General features: G+C 36.6%; 1 protein-coding gene across 1 annotated transcript in view; it reads right to left on the bottom strand.

The window, feature by feature from the left end:
- The window catches only part of ANGPT1 (angiopoietin 1), a 162597-nt gene that overhangs the window by 48237 nt on the left and 94304 nt on the right, over positions 1–20056 (bottom strand). The window contains exons 5-6 of the mRNA XM_048939878.1: positions 8063–8190; positions 2116–2217 (exon numbers count right to left, since the gene is read on the bottom strand). Coding sequence (XP_048795835.1) covers positions 2116–2217; positions 8063–8190 — 230 coding nt within the window. The remainder of the gene's footprint in view (positions 1–2115; positions 2218–8062; positions 8191–20056) is intronic.

Here is a 20056-nt window from a genome sequence, read left to right as displayed (position 1 = left end):
TTTTTTCCAGTGTTTTTGAGGTTCTTTTCCCATACGAACTAAATGTACTGAAGGTAAAAAAATCTACAGAGATTCATTACTGCTGTTACATCATCATGATAATGCTTATTTCTGTTAGATTAGTGAGATAAAAGCACAAGAAGAATCTTAGAAAATCTAGAAAACATGTCTGAGCATATTTTAAGAACTGCTGCATCTCCTACCACAATACCTGGTTTTCATTGGAAGAAAAAATAAGTAGATGTGTTAGAAAGGAGCTGTGAAGTGACCTAATAAACTCTGCACACCCTCACTGAAAAAAAAAATTAAAAAAACGAGGCAATTAAGTCAGTAGTGCTCTTATGTTGAAGCTCAAACTCCTTCACATTAGAGTAATATCCGATTTCTTTTACCATCTTCAATTGTCCAGCATTTGATGGGATAAGATTGCCACAGCTAGAGGCCTTCAAAAGTAACTTTGGTGGAAGCAGAGAAAAAGCTATATACCAACTGTATTCATCATTTATAGGATATTTATCAGTTAAGTCTGAAATAGACTACAAAAGTGAGCCATCTACTAGAAGATTATATTTTCATAAAGAAAATGAAAACGAAAACGAAAACGAAAACGAAAACGAAAATGAAAATGAAAATGAAAATGAAAATGAAAATGAAAATGAAAATGAAAATGAATTCAGATTGCTTGAACTAGTCAAAACCCCCATAATCCAATCCTGAAAGTATTCATACTGTTGTAATGGAAATTTAAAAAAAAAAAAAAAAAAGTGGTCTATGAAAAACCAAATGAGGAAATACTGGAGTAAATGTCTGTAATTCATGTGGTGTGTATAAATTAAGTTAGATTGCACACATGAATTCTAATTTCTTCATAGGTAAGAATGGTATAATTTTAAAATCTCTGGTTCACCCCCCCAGAATGACATTTTGCATTTTATTTGACTTCATATCAAAACAGAGTAGAGCAGCTTTCAAATTTTCTGCTATATTAAAACTCCAGACTACCTGATTTTCTATTTTTATGTTTTCTAAAAATTGTGTCCAATTTTGAAAATTCATTCAAAAATATCTGTCATTTCAATATTAATTTTATTTCACATGTATTAACTAACAGTTTATATCATCTTTTAATCCATTATCAACAAGGTCCAATGTCAAGAACCTAAATGGTTAATTTTTCCCTAAAATTTATATTTTCTAGTTATATAAAAATACTGAAAACAAAGCATCCTTATTTTGGTTAAATAATCCGACATTACTTTTATTTACTTATTTATTTTAATTTTAATTTATGCAACAGAACTTTTCTGCATTTAAATTATTACTGACTGGACCTTACTTTATTTTTTTTAGCATTTTAAATATTCTTTCAATACGGTACCTTTCAAAAACTGTTAGAAAAATGATTTTCCTCTTCCAAGCTTGTAATACGGTTCTGAAAACTTCACAGTGAATGTCTCGGAAATGAAATCCAGTTCTCAGGAATTCAAAGAAAGAAACTCCGTGAAGAAGTTTGATCCGGGAATGAGTGAGAAGCTCAGAAATTATTTATACTGGAGTAAATTATTTTTTTAAGTTGGCAATGGGAAAATAACCAGCTAATGTAATGCTATCTGTAATTTGGTAAGTTATTTATTGTCCTTTAATTCTATTTGAAGTATCAACATTTCCAGTACATTGTCTTAATTGGCAGAGGTCTTGTGTGGCTTGGGATAAACCCCAGTAAAACTCTTCATTCCTGTCTGACAAGCTCCAAATTCTGAAGGAGTTCCCCTTAGTTGAAGGCATCCATACATTAGGAATATCAGTACATCCTCATTACCCATCAATGTGACAGCAATTCCAAACTTCAGAGAGGCAGACAAGGCAGTAACGTTCTTTACTATATATGCCTGGACATCATCTCATTTTAATCTCAGTAACTGAACTGACAGAAACCCTAATTCATACAAAATAATACTCAGCTGAGTAAAAAAAAGAATATTATGACTTTAAATAGTAATATACATGAAAAAGGTAGTTCATAAAGGACTATTGGACATCACACCATTGTAAGACCATCTTAAGACAATGGGAAATACTATTTGAAATCTTTTTCCTATGATTCTTTTACCTTACCATTTTGTATTCTTTCCAGCCTTTCTGGAAATCCAGACTCCCATCTTCTCGGTGCTGTATAACTGTCCATCCTCCTCCGTTGATTTCCATATTACAAAAGACCTGTAAAAAAAAGAAAGAAGAGATGCTTGCATTGGAATCCTGTCATTTGAGAGGTGGAAAATGTGAATAATGGAATTATGGAAGCCTGTTTCCCTATGGATTCATGCTTTATGCCTTTGATGTCATGCTCAGACCCCATATATATTCAGTGTAATTCTCTCAGTAAAGTCTCATGTTCATTCAGAAAATCACAGAATCACAGAATCACAGAATCACCCGGGTTGGAAGGGACCCCAAGGATCATGTAGTTCCAACCCCCCTGCCTAGCAGGGCCACCAAACATACACATTCAGATCAGGTTGCCCAGGACCCCGTCCAACCTGGCCTTGAACACGTCCAAGGACGGGGTATCCACAACCTCCCTGGGCAGCCCGTTCCAGGGCCTAACCACTCTCCTAGTAAAGAACTTCCTCCTAACATCCAACCTAAATCTTCCCTCCTTCAACTTAAAACCATTTCCCCTAGTCCTGCTGTCGTCAGCCCTTTTGAAGAGTTTACTCCCCTCCTGGGTGTAGGTTCCCTTCAGGTATTGATAGGCTGCAATGAGGTCACCCCGCAGCCTTCTCTTCTCCAGGCTGAACAAGCCCAACTCCCTCAGCCTGTCCTCATAGGGGAGGTGCTCCAGCCCCCTGATCATCTTAGTCGCCCTCCTCTGGACCCTTTCCAAAATCTCTATGTCTTTCTTGTACTGAAGGCTCCACACCTGGACACAGTACTCCAGATGGGGCCTCACAAGAGCCGAGTAGAGAGGGACAATCACCTCTCTGCCCCTGCTGACCACCCCTCTCCTGAAAAATTACCCATTTAAAATGGATATTTATTTTTTATTCATTTTTCACTCTTCTTACCCTACATTTAAAAATATATAGAGGATATGTTATAGAAAAAATTGCAAACACTACTTATTCACTTTTCTTTGTATGTGGTGATAACATTCATTATTGTATGAAACAATTTTAAGATCCAACTAAGTTTTTCAGTGCTCCTAATTGAAGCAAATGTTCCTGATTTTCATTCCCAAGTACTTGTCCTCAGCAGCAGAGTGGCACTGCAGCTATCCTAATTTTCATTCGACTGTGTACTTTCATAGTTATATTTTGTTTTTTAAGGTGCTAATAGGTGAGAAGGTGGAAAGGGTGCCACCTATCAGTTTTAGCTTTTGGCATTCACATCGACAAGACAGCACTGGAGAGTAACTTAGAACTTTAAGTTGCTTTGCCAAATCAAAGGCTAATATCCAATTCAGAAGATCTCTTGTTTGATAAAGAACCATATTCCACCCTCAGGCAAAACAATTTAAATCTTTCCTTCTCATAACCATTGTCACAGTAATCCTGTGCAAGAACTTTTGTTTTAATTTGCTCCAGGCATGACAAGCGAAGACACTGTGTAGGTACAGGAAGGAAACAGAATACTGAACAGTGCAAATATGTGAACTTCATTTAGGTTAACCACAAGAAAACCCACAGATTTTTACAAATATTTTGGCCCTATTCTTTGTTCTGGGAAGATGGTGAGAGTCAAAACATTTATCTACAAGATTTAATTTCTTAATCTGATTTACAGTGAGAATTTCTAAATGATGGATTCACTTTCCTTACAAGTCATGTGAAGCTCCCATGAATCCGTGCCAATTTCTAAAGCATTAAATCCTCAGCTGTACAAAGACTACTAATTTTAAAGACACACACACACACACACACACCAAAAAAAAAAAAAAGCAAGTCTTTTTATTCTAGAATAGAAAAAAATGCCTACTAAAGTACTTGAATGTTTTCTATATAATACAGCAGATTAAAGGAGAAAACTGCAGAGTGAAAGAAAGATTTACAGCAGCTGTCATTGTGTGGTCTAGCACTTTCTATTGTGGTAGACACAAACACCTGCCACACTAACAGGGTTGCCAAGCTTCTTATAGATGTTTGCTGTGCACAGTTCTAGCCAACAAATGTCCTGGACTGGCTTCTGGCCCAGGCAGTGTCAGAGCACTCAATCATTAAACAACTTTTAGCACGTTCTGATGTTTAATCCTCTACCAAACAAAGAAAAGGATGAAGTTACTTTGAATTTTTACGCATCTCTACATTCTGAGTTTATCATCAACAAAAAGAACCTGGTTTAAATTAAAAGGATATCCAAAGTGTTTCACTACTGCCTTAAATGTATGAATAAGTATACCCAAGCTATTAAAAGAATCATAGAATCATGGAATCGTAGAATGACCTGGGTTGAAAAGGACCACAATGATCACTTGGTTTCAACCCCCTTGCATGTGCAGGGTCACCAACCACCAGACCAGGCTGCCCAGAGCCACATCCAGCCTGGCCTTGAATGCCTTCAGGGATGGGGCATTCACAACCTCCTCGGGCAACCTGTTCCAGTGTGTCACCACCATATATGTGAAAAACGTCCTCCTAATATGTAACCTAAACCTCCCCTGTTTCAGTTTAAGACTATTTCCCCTTGCCCTATCACTATCCACCCTCGTAAGCAGTCTTTCCCCCTCCTGCTTATATGTTCCCTTAAAGTACTGGAAGGCCACAATGAGGTCTCCCCAGATCTTCCTTTTTTCCAAGCTAAACAATCCCAGTTCTCTCAACCTTTCTTCACAGGAGAGCTGCTCCAGCCCTCTGATCATCTTAGTGGCCCTCCTCTGGACCCACTCCAAGAGCTCCACATCCTTCCTGTACTGGGAGCCTCAGGCCTGGATGCAGTACTCCAAATGGGCCCTCACAAGAGCCGAGTAGAGGGGGACAATCACCTCCTTCTCCCTGCTGGCCACCCCTTTTTTAATGCAGCCCAGAACACAGTTGGCCTTTCAAGCTGCAAGCACAAATTGCTGGCTCATGTCCAGCTTCTCATCCACCAGGACCCTTAAAAGGCATATATGGAATTATTTGTACATAATTCACAGTTATGGATTAAATTATTAAAAATGTATAGTAATAATGTAGAGGTCAGTGTAATTCTACTATGAATGAAACTGGTCGGATTACGTCTTAATGTACATTAAGTGCTTCCACAATATGACTTCACAAGTCAACACTGTAGATTTGTATCAACAAGCTCAAGATTTAACAAGCCATTTGAGATTCAGGGAATATCTCTCTGGTACAGAAACCAAAGCTGGAGGTAAGTGAGCAAGAACCAGAGTCTTCACAGTGCATGCAGCATCCATATAGTTAATGGGTTAAAGTTCTCGCAGATGTACTCAGAGAGGTCATCAATGTGAATCTGGTAGAAAGCCCACAGGCAGAAAGCAGAGCAGAGGGTGAAGACAAAATTCATGGCAGTGCAGATTTTTTTGCAGAGTTGTAGACACACAGATATGCAGACCCTGCCAGCATTTAACATGACAATTTCAGTGCAGTGCACACAGAAGTTTATAGAAGTCATCCTTGTGATGACTTTAGATGACATTAAATCAGAGTTACAGAGTGAAGCATGGTAGGATATGGAGATGCTGCGGGCACTCAGAACTGTCCCCTTGGCTTCCTCCACCTCTTGTAAAAGCAATGACCTCACCCTCATTGCCCCTTTGTCCTCATCAGCCTCTCTTCTCCCAGTAGCTGCCCTCACCTGTGTAGAGCCCTGAGTGGACTCCTGCCTTTGCTGTCACTATGACCGAGGGATAATTGTTTATCAACATCATCAAACACACACACACACACCCCTAAATAAGCCAATTAATTAGCTTAATATTTTAAAGCAAACCTTTTCCCTTCTCAAAGATATGGAATATAATTTAAATTCTTTTCATTAGAAATTAATAACTTATTTTTCATGTAGGATTGGAAAACATTTTAAGCCAATGAACAGTTGAAGCTAGAGGCATGAAAGAAAATTTGCAAGCTGTTTTTTTAAGCATATGAAAATGAGCCATATAAATGTTATGGAGCTGTAAGCATAAAGGATAGTTTTCTATGAATATAGGAAGGTATGAAGAGCAAAATTATTAGAACTGACAGTAACACTTGTACAGATGATGAAGGGGCTTTTGCTACTCAGTGTCAGGATGCAAGCATCCCTAAGGAAATACATAATGTAACAAAAGTTTATTTTTATATCCCAAAATACAAAATTGCCATAAATGAGGCAATTGCTGGTGGCTGCAGGTATTACAGAAGGCAACAATATTAGGCCACTTCAGAAATGTAGGAACTGTGCACTGCTGTTGTGGTAATCCAGATAACTGAGCCTGCTTTAAACAAACAGGTATGTCTCCATGGAATTCAAGATATTAGCATGGATCCCAGAGCAATCTGTGTTAGCACGGTGCTGTCTCTGGGATAATTAGTCCTGCCACACTGATGCGCTGATCTGATTTTGAAGCTATCTCAGCTGGAGTTGGTTCAGCTATCTCTGCACAGCACTGTTTTGCAGTCTATTGATACAATCCGAATGTCTGAAAAAACATCTGTTAAAGCAATTAGACTCCTCACTTGACTAACTTGAACATGCCTAGGATCAGCTTGTACTGTGTTATCATTAGGGCAAGACAGAAACAGGTGCTAGCAGAAACTCCCTCAACACACACACATTCCCACATATTCTAACTAAAAAGGAAGCCTCCAGGGGAAAAAAAAAAAAAAAAAAAAAGGTAGTACAGTGATACCAGCTGAGCTGTGCTACATGTATTCATTGACAACAGTGTCTGCAAACAGTGATATAAGCATGAACACAGAGTAGCTTCCATTGTGTTACTGCACTTGTAGCATCAGTGAAGTGTGTTTAAGTACTCAGATGCTCCTGGAAGTATACCAGGAACATAAGTCCTACAGTGCTTTCAGATAGCTACTGTTTTTCATTGCAATCCAGATTCTGGAACTTTAATAAGGCTAATAAGGCTAAGTAAACCCAACTTGTGCATGCAATTCTGACTTTGGTGTAACAACTGTTTTGAGATGAACAGCTTCTATGGAACTGCTTTTGTTCTTGTCCTGTTCAGTAAAGCTTAAAGGTGTCTCTGCATTTCATATCATGTCCATTCATATTCATCAGACCTTTATTGGCCTTTGCCCAAAGCACTCTCCCACTCCAATTGTAATCATGCTCTAACAAACACTAATTCCTCAGTAAACCATAACGAGTTGACATTCAGAGGCTTCCAAAATCTGTCCAAAACCAAATTCAATTTAGAAATAAATTTTACATACCTTAGTATCATTGTAAAGTGCCTACAGAGAGTTACATTAGTAATATTTGCACTGCATTCTTCTGTTTGTAGGGTCACCATTTTACTGCAGTAAGAATAAAATCACCAGAAAGATAGAGTTCCCTTCCTTCCACCCAACCCATTTGCTGGACGACACTCTACTTTTCTCTGGCAAGTAACCAGCCCATAGCCATGGTGGGGGTTGCTCTCAGTAGTGCCCTGTCAGAGGGACAAGCCTGCCTTTCTCCCTGTGTAAATTACCCTTAGCCTATTTGTTCACTTTCCTAGCTTCATCTGGCTCACTTTAGCCCCCAAATCACATAATATAATGGAAAAAAACAATTTTATAATAGAAAATAATAATCTTCTGTGCCTCACTGCAGGCTTATTGGTGGTCATAGAGGGATTCAGCTGAACTTGCTGAGTGGGAGGAAGCGAGTAGACTCTTGAGTGCAAGTTGGAATTTGGGAGAGATTCTCTCTCAGTGAGAAAGAAGAATGTCTGGAATAATACACTTATCATTTTCTCCATTCTACTGTATTTTTTTCAAGTCTGAATATAACCAGGTTTATTTGTTTCAGTGCAATATTTTGAAAAATGAGAACTTCCATAGAGGCTCCAAATGCTCCTTTTAAGGTCAGAGTAACTTCCCATTTACAAAAATGAAAATAGACCATATATTTGCCTTACCTTTTTAGGATCTGAAACATTGTTAATATAAATAGTGTAGACACCACTTTTGTTAAAACCAGATTGATATACGTCTGCACAGTCTCTGAAAGGCTTTTCTTCCTCCTTCTTCACATTCTTAAGTAAAACTGCAAAGCAGAGAAAAATACAGTAATATAAGTTACAATAGTAATATTAAGCGTGTTTGTATGAAAGAGACTCGTGCACTTTGTATTCACTTTAAACATTCACAGTAATAACTATACTGTGATCCTCAGTAATTGAGTAAATTCTATTAAAAAACTATTATGAAACTGTCAGACAGATGGCAGAGGAGGCACCAGCAGAAATAAGTCATGATTAAAATAGCTATATAGAGCATCCTGTCTACAGAGAGATGAGCACAGCAGATTCCTTCTGAGAGCAAAGGACTGTGCAGCTGCAGGTGTTGCGCCTGAATAAAGCTGTGTCTGGGAGGTTGTCAAAGAACGCTCCAGCAACAGCATGTGGAGGTGGACAAGCTTGCTCAGTGCTGTGATCCAAGACAGACTTCACCTGAGAGAGCAATACAAAATCTGGGAGGAGAGTATGCCTTTTCTCAATGACGCACTGCCTTTTGAGCAGCTTTGGGGCTTATAGCAAGGGAGATGTTTGCTTAAGTTTGCTTTTTTTGGATGCAGAGAATGGTTTCATGAGTTTTACACCTACATATAAGTTGCTACATACAGCCTAAGGGAAAAAAAGAAAAAAAGGGTGCTCCTTAAGTCAGTTATTTAGAGTCATGTTTAGTCTTTTTATGACTCAGAACAGAAAACAAGTAATATTGGAACACTGGTGCAGATCTTGATCTTGCATATCACAGATCGCTTATGTGGGCTGCCCCAAAAGTAATGTATCCTATTTTATTACACTGTCCCACAATATCAGAGGCAAATGGCAGTAGAGGTTGGACCTTCCTGCCAATATTCCATTACGTTTTGTTACCGTGTGAAAGATGGCAGCAGAGGGGCAGTCTGACATGGAAGTGTGTTTGGAGAAAAGGTGTGGAGTTGAATTCTTGCATGTGGAAAATATTGCATCCATTGACATTCACTGATACTTGCTCAACATTTATGAAGACCAAACAGTGGATGTGAGCACAGTGAGGCAGTAGGTGGTGTGTTTCAGCAGTGGTGACAGAGGGTCACCTCTGTTGGTGCACTTGTTTACAATTGCAGCATGCAGTCTAGCAAAAATTAATCACTCTGCCAAAATAAATAGCCAGGGATGGTGACCGTATTGAAAAAGAGTGTATTGCATCTGAGAATTTGATCTATTAAACAGTGTTATTGTTCTCTTTGTATCTGTTGTAGTTTCCATGGTAATAAATAGGAGGCATTACTTTCTGAGTGACCTATGTACGTGGTCTAGGCTGAGAACTCAGGAGGGAATATTTCAGGATCCTGGTTTTAAAGCTACAGGAGATTCCCTGTAGAAGCAGATGTGAATGTTCCCTTCACTTTCACAAACAAAAGTAGTCTGACCCCACACAATACCGTAGAATATGATTTCATTCCAACAACACATACTTTAAGTACATCAGTATTCCCATAGAAATCCATCAGTCTACTCAGAATCCTAAAGTTAAACATGTCTATAAGTGCTGTGCATGGCTCAGGCCAGCACTTCATTAATCCCTTCAATGAGGAAACAACATTTAGGTCCTTCAGACACATTCATTGTTCTGTGACGCAAACATTTTTTTTTCATTTCTTTTGCTTGAAAATCTGAATTGTAAGTAGAAAAAGGATTGTGTCTTATTCAGTCTCAATAAAGTGGTCTATAATGTAAATCTTGCACTTAATGATAATGATGTGCAAATAGCAACAGTCTTGCACAGCATGTAGGATGATCTGGGCCATAAAAGTGTTTGCTTTGCAGCTTGATATGCTAACTCACCTCTGAACACTTCAAAGCAATATTTTAGCATGGTGAATTTCTGCAAGATTACATGTCATTTATATCACTAAACAGATGCAGAAACTGAGGAAGAAAAATGTTAAGTGTTTTGCTGCAGTGGTTTTGTGAAAAGGCAAAAATGGAGAAAAAAAAAGAAAAAAAAAAGAGAAAAAAGAAAAAAAAAGAAAAAAAAAAAAGAGAAGTCCAGACTTGAATTATTATAAGATTATCCTACTCTCTAGATACAGATGCAAACAAAATCTCGTATTTTTCCCTTTCCACGCATATGTTGTGCTTATTGTTTTCTTTGAACACCATCAATAAAAATAAAACTAGGTTCAGGTACTTCCATGTGAACTTCATTTGGAAATTGACTACTTTGGAACTTGGAAAAGAAAGGCAGTGCTGGTGATGCAGTAGATGACACTTCCCTGTGAGATGGAGCCCTCAGCAAGGCACACAGAACACTGCATGAAGGTGTCAGGTTATAAATAAATCATAGAAGTGAGGCCTTCATGACTCGTATTAATTAAAGATTTCACAGTACTTTTCCGTATGCAGATGGTGTTAGCATCAGTGACCAAAGTCCAGCTTGAATAATTACTTGGGGTTTGAGCCAAATCCCAGAGGAGTTTAAGCAAAGCCTCTCATTGATTTCAAGGGGCTTTAGATTAAATCCATTCTTCCCAGCCTGACTTTCTCTAATACTGGTGTTTCAACTGCAGACATTAGTTTTGTCTAAAAATGTATTTTATTGTACAGAGGCAGAGTCTTCATTTCCTTCAGTTTTAACTACTTATATTTTAATATGTATAATACATATTGAAAGGTCATGTTACCTCCATTTTACCATAATATACACATTGCAAAACACTTAAGAGTCACTCAGGGATACTAAGATTTGAATTTGGTTCATTTTTAACTGAAAGTTAGACAAAAATTTAAGGATTATCTCCCAAAGTTAATATTATCTGACTTTCAAATGAAGTAAGATTTTAATTTCAAATGAATTAGAATTAGATTTGAAAATAATTTTCTCAGGAAATGAATGTGTAAAAACCATACTTAGAAAAATATTTTTACCTTTTGCTTAGAGATTAGAGAAAACACAACAAAGCTTCTGTTGACATCAGAGAGGAAGGTGACAGGGACAGATAAATGTCTTGCATACGCTCAGTTTCTTCCTTCCCTTCAGTATCAGTCAGCTGAAATACCCAAGACCACACAAAGCAGATGTGGTAATTTCCTACAGACTAAGCAACCCAATTATTTTACAGCAGTGGGTTTCGTGCACTGAACGACTGTAGCCAGGAGAAGACAGCTTTCTTTGGGTGCTTGTCCTCCCTCTCCCAGAAAATGAGAAGGAAAGCTCAGCCACTTGTGAAGCTACTATTGAGCTGTTACATGTGGCAGCGCAATGCATTTAGTAAGACAAGCACAAAATTTTCCTAAACAGATCATGCTGTAATTTACAAGAGCCTAAAGTTATCGGAAAACTAATACTCAGGAATGCTAATGGTAATGCACTTGCAGGATAAAATATGATTTTTTTAAGGTTAAATTTTGTTTTTCTAACTCAGTATTCCATATTGCTTCCAAATAACTTCTATTACTCAAAAGATTTTGATTTTTTTCCACGTGGGATGCTCCAAAATATTACTTTTTTATTTATTACATTTATTACCACAGAAATGACAATAGAATCAAGGAGAACAATTTGATAGAACAAATTGTCAGCTACGATACACAGTTTTTCAACACAGTCACCACCATTAGCTATGCTTTTTGGCTAGCAATGAACAAGGGCCTGCAGGCCACACAATCTGCAGAGGTGACCTGCTGACACTGTTGTCACTGCTGAAACACAACACCCACTGCTTCACTGTGCTCACATCCACTGTTTGGTCTCCATTCATGTTTAGCTAGTATCAATATATGTCAGTTGGTGCAATTTTTTCCCCGTGGAAGAATTCTACTACATACCTTTCCTTCATTCACATTTCTGGGTCAGAGATCATTTTGTCAGAGTGCCTCTCTGCTGCCATCTGTCACATGGCAACAAAATGTAATGGAACGTTGGCAGGAAGGTTCCACCTCTACTGCCATGTCACCATGGACTGTCTCTGACATCATAGGCCAATATAGTAAAATAGGAGGCATTTCTTTCGGATCAGCTATTGTATGACATTGCATAGACCTGGAATCCTTTATGCATCCAATGAATGATACACTGGTTGACATACCGTGAATAAATATTAAAAAGTAATAAAGTTCAAGGAAAGTGCTTCAAAACAAATCATGTAGCCATTGAATTTCTCTGTTCGGCTTAAACACCTCAAATTTCTTTAGCATTTTCTAATGTTAGTTTAGCTATTTTCAGATACTATACTTAGTCAAAGGTTTATGTATCCAAAGAAAAAGATAAGTCTATGTCAAGTAAAATAATATCATGATTTTTAGACCTGAATAGTTCACCAAAATTTGGAGACCTGGAGGGGTTTTTTTTGTTTTGCATTTTCTGGATGAATAAGCTGGTGATGAAGTCGTGCCCTACGAAGACACAATGTCTCTACCTAAAAACCTCCTTTCCTGAACAGAAGATTAATTAACAAGCAAAATAAATTTATTTCACTGTATACCCAAAAGACTTCTGCTTAATTTTCAGCCCAATAACTTTCTCTTTGGTTTATACTATCTGTTTCCCTATCTGAGGAGTTATTTCTTTCAATTGTCAGTTCCTCAGCTTTATTTTTTTTTTTCACCAAAGCCTTGGATGACAGGTTGAGTCCAGGTAACATAGCAAGTATCTTCTATAAGTGCTCAGGGCTCTTCCAGCTGACTGTTCCCACATAGGTGCAAAAGCCCTGGCAAGGTGGTTGCTTTGCAGCTTCACAGAAGGACAGGAATCCAAATAAATGTGGTTTCTGCTCACCCAGGAGCTCTAAGACGCCAGAGCTGAGCAGTTCTATTGCTAGAAAGTGCTTAGTAAATTAGTTCGTAAGGTTATCTCGAAAGGAATCTGCTTTTCTACCCAAATATTAAAAAATAGCAACTAACTCTAAAGAGGAAACAGCTTCTGAAATATGTAGTAATCTAAAGTCATCTTCTGGGAATAAAAAATATAAAATATATAATACGTATCTTTTTTCTTATATATATCAAAATTATCTAGTTTGATCTACTAGAAAAAATATTTCAAAAATTATACATCAATTTTTTCAAGAGTTCTGGTTTTTTTTATTAGGAAAATGAAGTACTTAATTCACTGTTTTTCAAGTGAATTGCAAAACATATTTGGTGAATGAACAGTGCAGTTTGTCTATAAATAACAAAGAATATCAAATTGCAGTTCATTATGTTGACTGAATCAACAAAATCACATTCATATTTACTAAATAATTTAAGTTCTGAACTGCCATATTTTTGAAATCAGTTGAGACTGAGTTAATCACTAGAGTCCTGTGTCCTGTATTGATATTGCCAGTAAATGAAAGGCAGCTGTTGTTTTTTTTTTTTTTCCTACGGTGGTGACTTAGTTGAACAGATATTCAGAGATTTCTGCAGTACCTTATTGAATTATTTTATTTTCATGGCTTAAATGTTTCATTTACGCAAATCAAATTTTCTTAGAAGATTCAGTAGTCACTAAACAAACCAAAAGACACAAAAAATATTCTTTGTGCTTTTGAATCTTAGAAGGAAAATTCTCTCTCCAACTTACTTCTCTCTTACTGCAAACATATTTTATCTAAATTCTACCTGCTTTGTCAAAAGCATTTCATGTGTCTTAGATGAGAAGCTTTTAACAAGTTGAAAGGGAGAATCTTGTAAACTGGTGTCTTTCTACCTACAGCTGCAGCATCTAAGGACAGGGTCATTCAAGGACTACAGCGTACTGGTTACTATCAGTATCCAGATTGCAAGCAGAGTTTCCCTTAATCTTGTTGTGGTTCCAGACACACAGTGTGGAATCCTACACTTCCATAAGATATCCTGTATCTCTAACCCTTTTTCCAGCCATTTGGGTGCAGCTGCTGTGCTCCACTGCCTTTCCAGTTAAAATTGCAAATAGCACCCAGCTTGCAAAGAATTGAATTGGGAACAGTTTGATAATGTTCTCAGAAGGATGTCAGTCAAATATCCTCAGTGTGGAGGCCTAGAACATGGCCCACACCATTTATATATGTTCCCAGAGTTAGTGCCGGGAGCCACAAACAGATTTGACAGAGAAAAGGTGAAGATTATTTCTGTTTTGAGGAGGAAAGTTACAGCCACTCCAAGTTACAGCCACTCTTTTTTTGCTGACTTACAGCCAGAGGTACAGTGTGTCATTTTAGTGGCCTAGTCTTGCAGATACCAACCTCTGCTTGAGAACAAATATTGAACTGCAACATAGATGTATGTGTTGCGCCAGTATTCCTTTCAGCAACACAGTTGTGTTGGAAATGTTCTGTGCACCACAGAAACAGACACAAAACTGGAAACATGCTCCAACTCAGATTTGCTCTTCAGACAAGCACGGTGCTGCCTACAGACTGAAATGATAGCCATGCAAGTGCAAGTTTCTGTACGTGGCAAAGAAGATTTGAATAGTGCATATCCTGGACTCCAGTCTGTTCAGATACGTAAGAAGCTAATCATCTCTACTGCATGCTACAATTTTTTCACCACCTGAAGTAGATCTAATATACTTGGTTGACTCTGTGTCACACTCTTCATCATCTTTTTTTTTTAGACTTTCTTGTTTAGTTTTTCAGGCATAGGATCAAATATTTTGCACAATATTTGAGCACATCATCAATTATACTGTGGTACATAGTTTTTTCTGATTTTTTCTGTTCATTTGTAGTAATTTATAAGATTTCATAATTTATTGAATTTTCCATTTCATTCATTAATAGTCAAGAAACAAATCCTGTGCATTCAAGATTTACTTGGGAGTTTACCTTGAACTTACATAGCTATTTAAACTGGAAGGAAACAGAATTCTACAACTCCTTCCTTGGCCACGCTCAATTGCTGAAAAATTAGAATGGAAAATGCTGACCTTCATTTGAACTTTCAGAGTTTATGGCAGTATGAGTAAACATTTTCATTTTGTATTTAAGGGAGCATTTCATTATTACCCCCAAATAAATCTGCAGTGTCATTTAAATGAGTGGTGCTGCTCTTCCCATCACTGTTGGTTGCAGTTTCCACAGCCAGAGTGAGTCAACTAACGTGAGATCTAGCAGAAGGCTTGGATTTTTATTTATTTATCTATTTATTTATTTATTTATTTATTTATTTATTTATTTATTTATTTTGAGGTGGGGGTTTAGCAATACTCTTTTTTTATTTTTTATTTTCTTTTTTTAAACAGGCATGTAATTCCACTGGAACAACTCCCTTAGTTTTGGTTGTTGTGTGGTTCTAAAATTATTAGAATGTACAGAGAAGTGAAAGGATTTTGTTCCCAAGGAGCAATGACAAAATAAAAAGTAGTCCTTTTGCCATCAACCCCTAGCCCTTCCATATTTCCATACTGCATGTGGGAGGTCCAAGTGAATGTGTAAACCTCTCTTAATATAATTCAACAGAACTACCAAGCTATGCTGAAATGTAGTTAGCAAGGCTAAGTTGATTCTGCAGCCTAAGAACTAGCACAGTTTCAGATTCATTAGAAACACAAAGGGTCATTACATACAAGAATTTCAGACCCACATTTTTAAGGGGAGAAGGGAAGAGAAAAGGCTCGGCAAATTAGTTGCCTCATACTAAAATTTACAGAAAAGTTTTAGCAGCTAACAGAATATTACATTTCTCTTTTTTTCCTCCCCACTAAGAGTGTAAAGTAAGAAAAGCAAACAATGGCATAGCAGGAGTATTGAAGCTATCCAACTACTTATTAAATAAATCATTTAAAGCAGAATTCCTCTCCTGTAGTGCTGCAGGAATTGACTAGGTCTTGGAAAATGATGTTAACTTAGTGAGCTTTCACCCTCTCCAGGGCATAATTATTTACTACCTAATAAATTACCAACAGTTATCAAGTTTGTTTCCCAATAAATCTGGCCTTAGTGACTGGTAACAACAATAATACTTCGATTCACTGCGCATTTGAAAGACATCACTTAGAAATACCATAAAGTGGTCCTCATTAGTGAGCTGAAATAGAATGCCTCATGGCCCGTTTACAAAGAGATAAAGACACTTAATTATCCAGCTGTAATATAGTTCCTTAATAGTTTCTGCTTGAGACAGCAGTTTTGTGAGTAACCAGCTATTCATGGAGAGATGAGAACTAAAGAAGTCTTTCACAAAATGCTAAAAGAGAGATTAAGCCACTGGCTTTGTTTAATATCTCCAGTGTCCATATTTCTTTAATTGATTTATATTTTTCCACACAGAAACCCTAATGTGCATTTAGTGTTTCCAGTTGAATCATGCATATAAAAAAAAAACTTCATTAACAAGCCATTTGGGTGACACTAGCAGTGTTGTTGGCTGGTTTATACATGGCTGATATCCCCTCTAATATCTTCCCTGGAACTGAATAATACCATTTTCATAAAGCAAAGTGAAGAGGGATTTGGCACAGAGATATACTGTAGGAATGAGAGATGGCAATTGATTTCAATATTAATAACCAAGAACTGAAGTATAAAAATATCCACTCAAATTGTTCATTCCTCAGTATTAACAAATATTAATTTGCTGTCATCATCAGTAACTCAATAGGGATAAAATACAGGAATCCCCAGTTCTGTTTTGGAGAGCTCTAATATTTTTCCCACTGAAAGATATATTAAATAATGTACACGTCAATTAACTTATTTAAGTATGGATCTCTATTAAAACATGGTCTGACTTGATCATAATTAAAAAATTTAGTTGCATTTTGTTGTACAGTGTAACTTACAAATGAAGTTGTCCTTGACTGAACAAGGTATATATATTTATTTTTAAAATATTATTATTTGGAATTAATATCATTAATTCTTTACTTTCAGAAAACAGCACTTATAAAATTATGCTTTCCCAATGTAGATACTGATCATATAAACAGCAGCACTATTCTTTTCACCCCTTATCAATAACTGAGAGAAAAAGGCACTTTCAGGCACAATTCTCCTCATCCTAAGACAACTCATTAAACAAAAGCTTCTTTGATGAATCTAAAGGAAGTGTAGACAGGCTTCTACATCTGCCCCCTAAATGGTAGGTGAGTCAGGCAAAATTGACTCCTGAAAGCTCGTAAACTATCTGAGCATCTCTGCAAAAATGTGTGTGACCATAAAAACTTTCCAAAGGTAACAGAAAGTCTATAGCACATGAACAAATAAACCTGTGAAGAACAAAACAATACTGGTGTTGATGTGCAGGTGTTTCCTACACAACTGCACAAATACAACTGAAGCACTGCAGCCTCTTTCACCTTGGTGGTTCTGCACATAGAAGACAAGGAAGAAAAGGAATACTTTCCATGGCACTCAGTGAATTAAAATTCCATTTTTTTATCCCTAGATTTCAAGATTTCAAAATACGGATATAGACAGTTATTCTAAATAAGTGGAATAGGCTTATAATACTGAGGTTTGTGAATCACGGGTGGAAAAATGTGATCTTTTTTCACAGCAATCTTCTGCAATAGCGTAGGATAGGTCAGTCGGAAGGGACCTTCGAAGATCATCAGGTCCAACTGCCTGATCACTTTAAGGTTAACCTCAATGAGGATAACGTCCAAATGTATCTTGAACCGTGACTGGAATGGGGCATCAATTGCCTTGCTGGAAAGTCTGTTCCAGCAATTGATTACCCTCACACTAAAGATTTTTTTTTCTATATCATTGCACAAACACGTTGCCGTCCTTAGCTTTGACACTTTTCATTATCTCTGTAGTGCATAATGGCAGAATAAGGAAGTGTGGAACACAAATTGCTTCAGTGCATTAAAACAGGTTTTATTCAAAGATCAGGCTGCTCTAGCTTTGCCAAGTCAATTTAATTGTGTTTTTATTTTATTCTTACTCAATAGTAGGAAAAAAATAATAAAAATATTTAGAATTTATAAACAAAGTGTCATGTTTTGTTATTTGTGTTAGGGTTATCCAATTCCAGCTACAAAAGAAAGAGAAAAAAACCTATCAGTTTATTCATGTATTTCTTTCTTTTAACCATACTTAAAATGTGTGGATCAAGGCACACTCTTTATCCACTTCAGATCTACAGCTTGCAGCCAAAGTTGGTCATAAACTTCTTAAATTATCAAAAAATCTTGTTCTGATTGCTTCCATGCTTCAGAAGAAAAATGAAGTGACTGGTATGCCATACAAGGCTCCTGCCTCATGAGTTACGCTATATCACGTTAAAAAAAATCCTTAACAAAGTTAGGGATGAAGTACAAAAAGGAGACAAGCGTTAAGGAGTTAAAAGAGATTTCTAGTGAAATGGTTACCACAGACTATACCTCAGATGAATACCAATATCATTTTTGCTGTGCACATAAAACCAGTAACTGTATCGTACAAACTTATTCTTCTACTCTGCATAAGTACAGTACAAAAATTCATGTTGCTGAACACAATTGAAATAGTGAGACCTAAAATTATCTTTAGGAACACCTGAATCTTTTAATCTATGTTGGCATTCTGATGAATCTTTTCTAATTCTCTTTTTCTTTTTAAAAACTGACTTGTATTATAGAAGCTGTCTTTGAAGTCTTGCTAATGAAATAGGCCAGCTTCTCTGCTGGGGTAATTTTGTTAGTGCCAATGGAGTTTCCCCTGTGTCTGCAACCTCCAGGTCATCTCTTTGAAGTTCTTATTCTATCCTCAATCTGTATATTTCAGTATAAATTTTAACATGATAAAATTGTGTCCTACAAAATAGAATACTTAAGGTTAATGCTTTGAGTAAATGAACTACTATGCCTTTTAAAAGTAAGTATTCCAATAGAACAAAATTTTCCATGCAGCATTTTCTAAAATATGAAATCTATTCAGAAGTCTAGAGATTTGAACCTTTGCAGAAATGTCAGACCTAACGAAGTTATTTACTTCACAAACTCAATAGGCACTTCTGGGGAGGTAAATTCCTGGCATATGTGTGTATTATTTTGAGAATTAAGCTTAGCTTCTCATCAGCATTCAAGAGGAAGCTAATGCTTTATTTCTCCCCTACTAGGAGGTCACAAAAACAGACATTCATGACAATAGGTTTTTTTACATTTCCATTAATCTTAAGTGCATGAATTTGGACCAAACATTTTAATAAGGTATGCTAATATACAGTCTGACAGACAATAAACACTAAAAACAAAAACAAAAAAACAAACAAAAAAAAAAAAACAAAAAACAAAAACAAAAAAAAAAAAAAGAAAGAAACCAGAAAAGCACAGTAAACGTTAAATATAAATGTATTTCCATGCTGAAATTTTAAATTCCCTTATGCTGTGGGTAGGAGAACTTATGAAGTTATGCATAGCAGTGTTAACATGATAGGCACTCTAGGTCAATTTTCTTCTACTGGACAAAAAAAGAAAAAGAAGAAAGTATTTGAAAATAGATGAGACTTCAGACTGAGCACATTTTGTGACCTTTGGCTTTAAACATAATATCCCACCGGACTAATGCAATTTCTGAATTACTTAGTTTCAACTTGGATATACTTCTATGATGAAGATATTATTTATTATTTAACACAATTTGCAGTGCATTCCTTGCAGTTTTTTCCAGTCAACACTAAAAATCCTTTTGGAAAGTATTTTTTTTCTGATCTGGAAGCTTAGTAAGTCTCTTGCATACCTTTTACTGTCTTACATGTTTATTGGTTGACTGTAACAGTAACGTGCCTAAATCAACAGAAATTTCATGCTTTTCATATTCTAAAATACTCATAATAGCAGTTGATAGTGGGAGAAACAGAAATTTAGATGGACTTACTAAAATTTTAGAACACACAATCTCAAACATGATATTTTCATCCAGAGAATTGTGAAATCTCATCATGGACAGAAACAGAAGGTGACTGATAAGTCAAGGCTACATGTTTTTCCATTCATACATAAGACTAAAATGCTTTATCCATCCTCAGAAT

Source organism: Lagopus muta, chromosome 3, assembly GCF_023343835.1.
Source record: "Lagopus muta isolate bLagMut1 chromosome 3, bLagMut1 primary, whole genome shotgun sequence".
NCBI classification, from domain to species: Eukaryota; Metazoa; Chordata; class Aves; order Galliformes; family Phasianidae; genus Lagopus; species Lagopus muta.
Note: the sequence above shows the minus strand (reverse complement) of the source record. Positions and strands in the feature narration are given on the sequence as shown.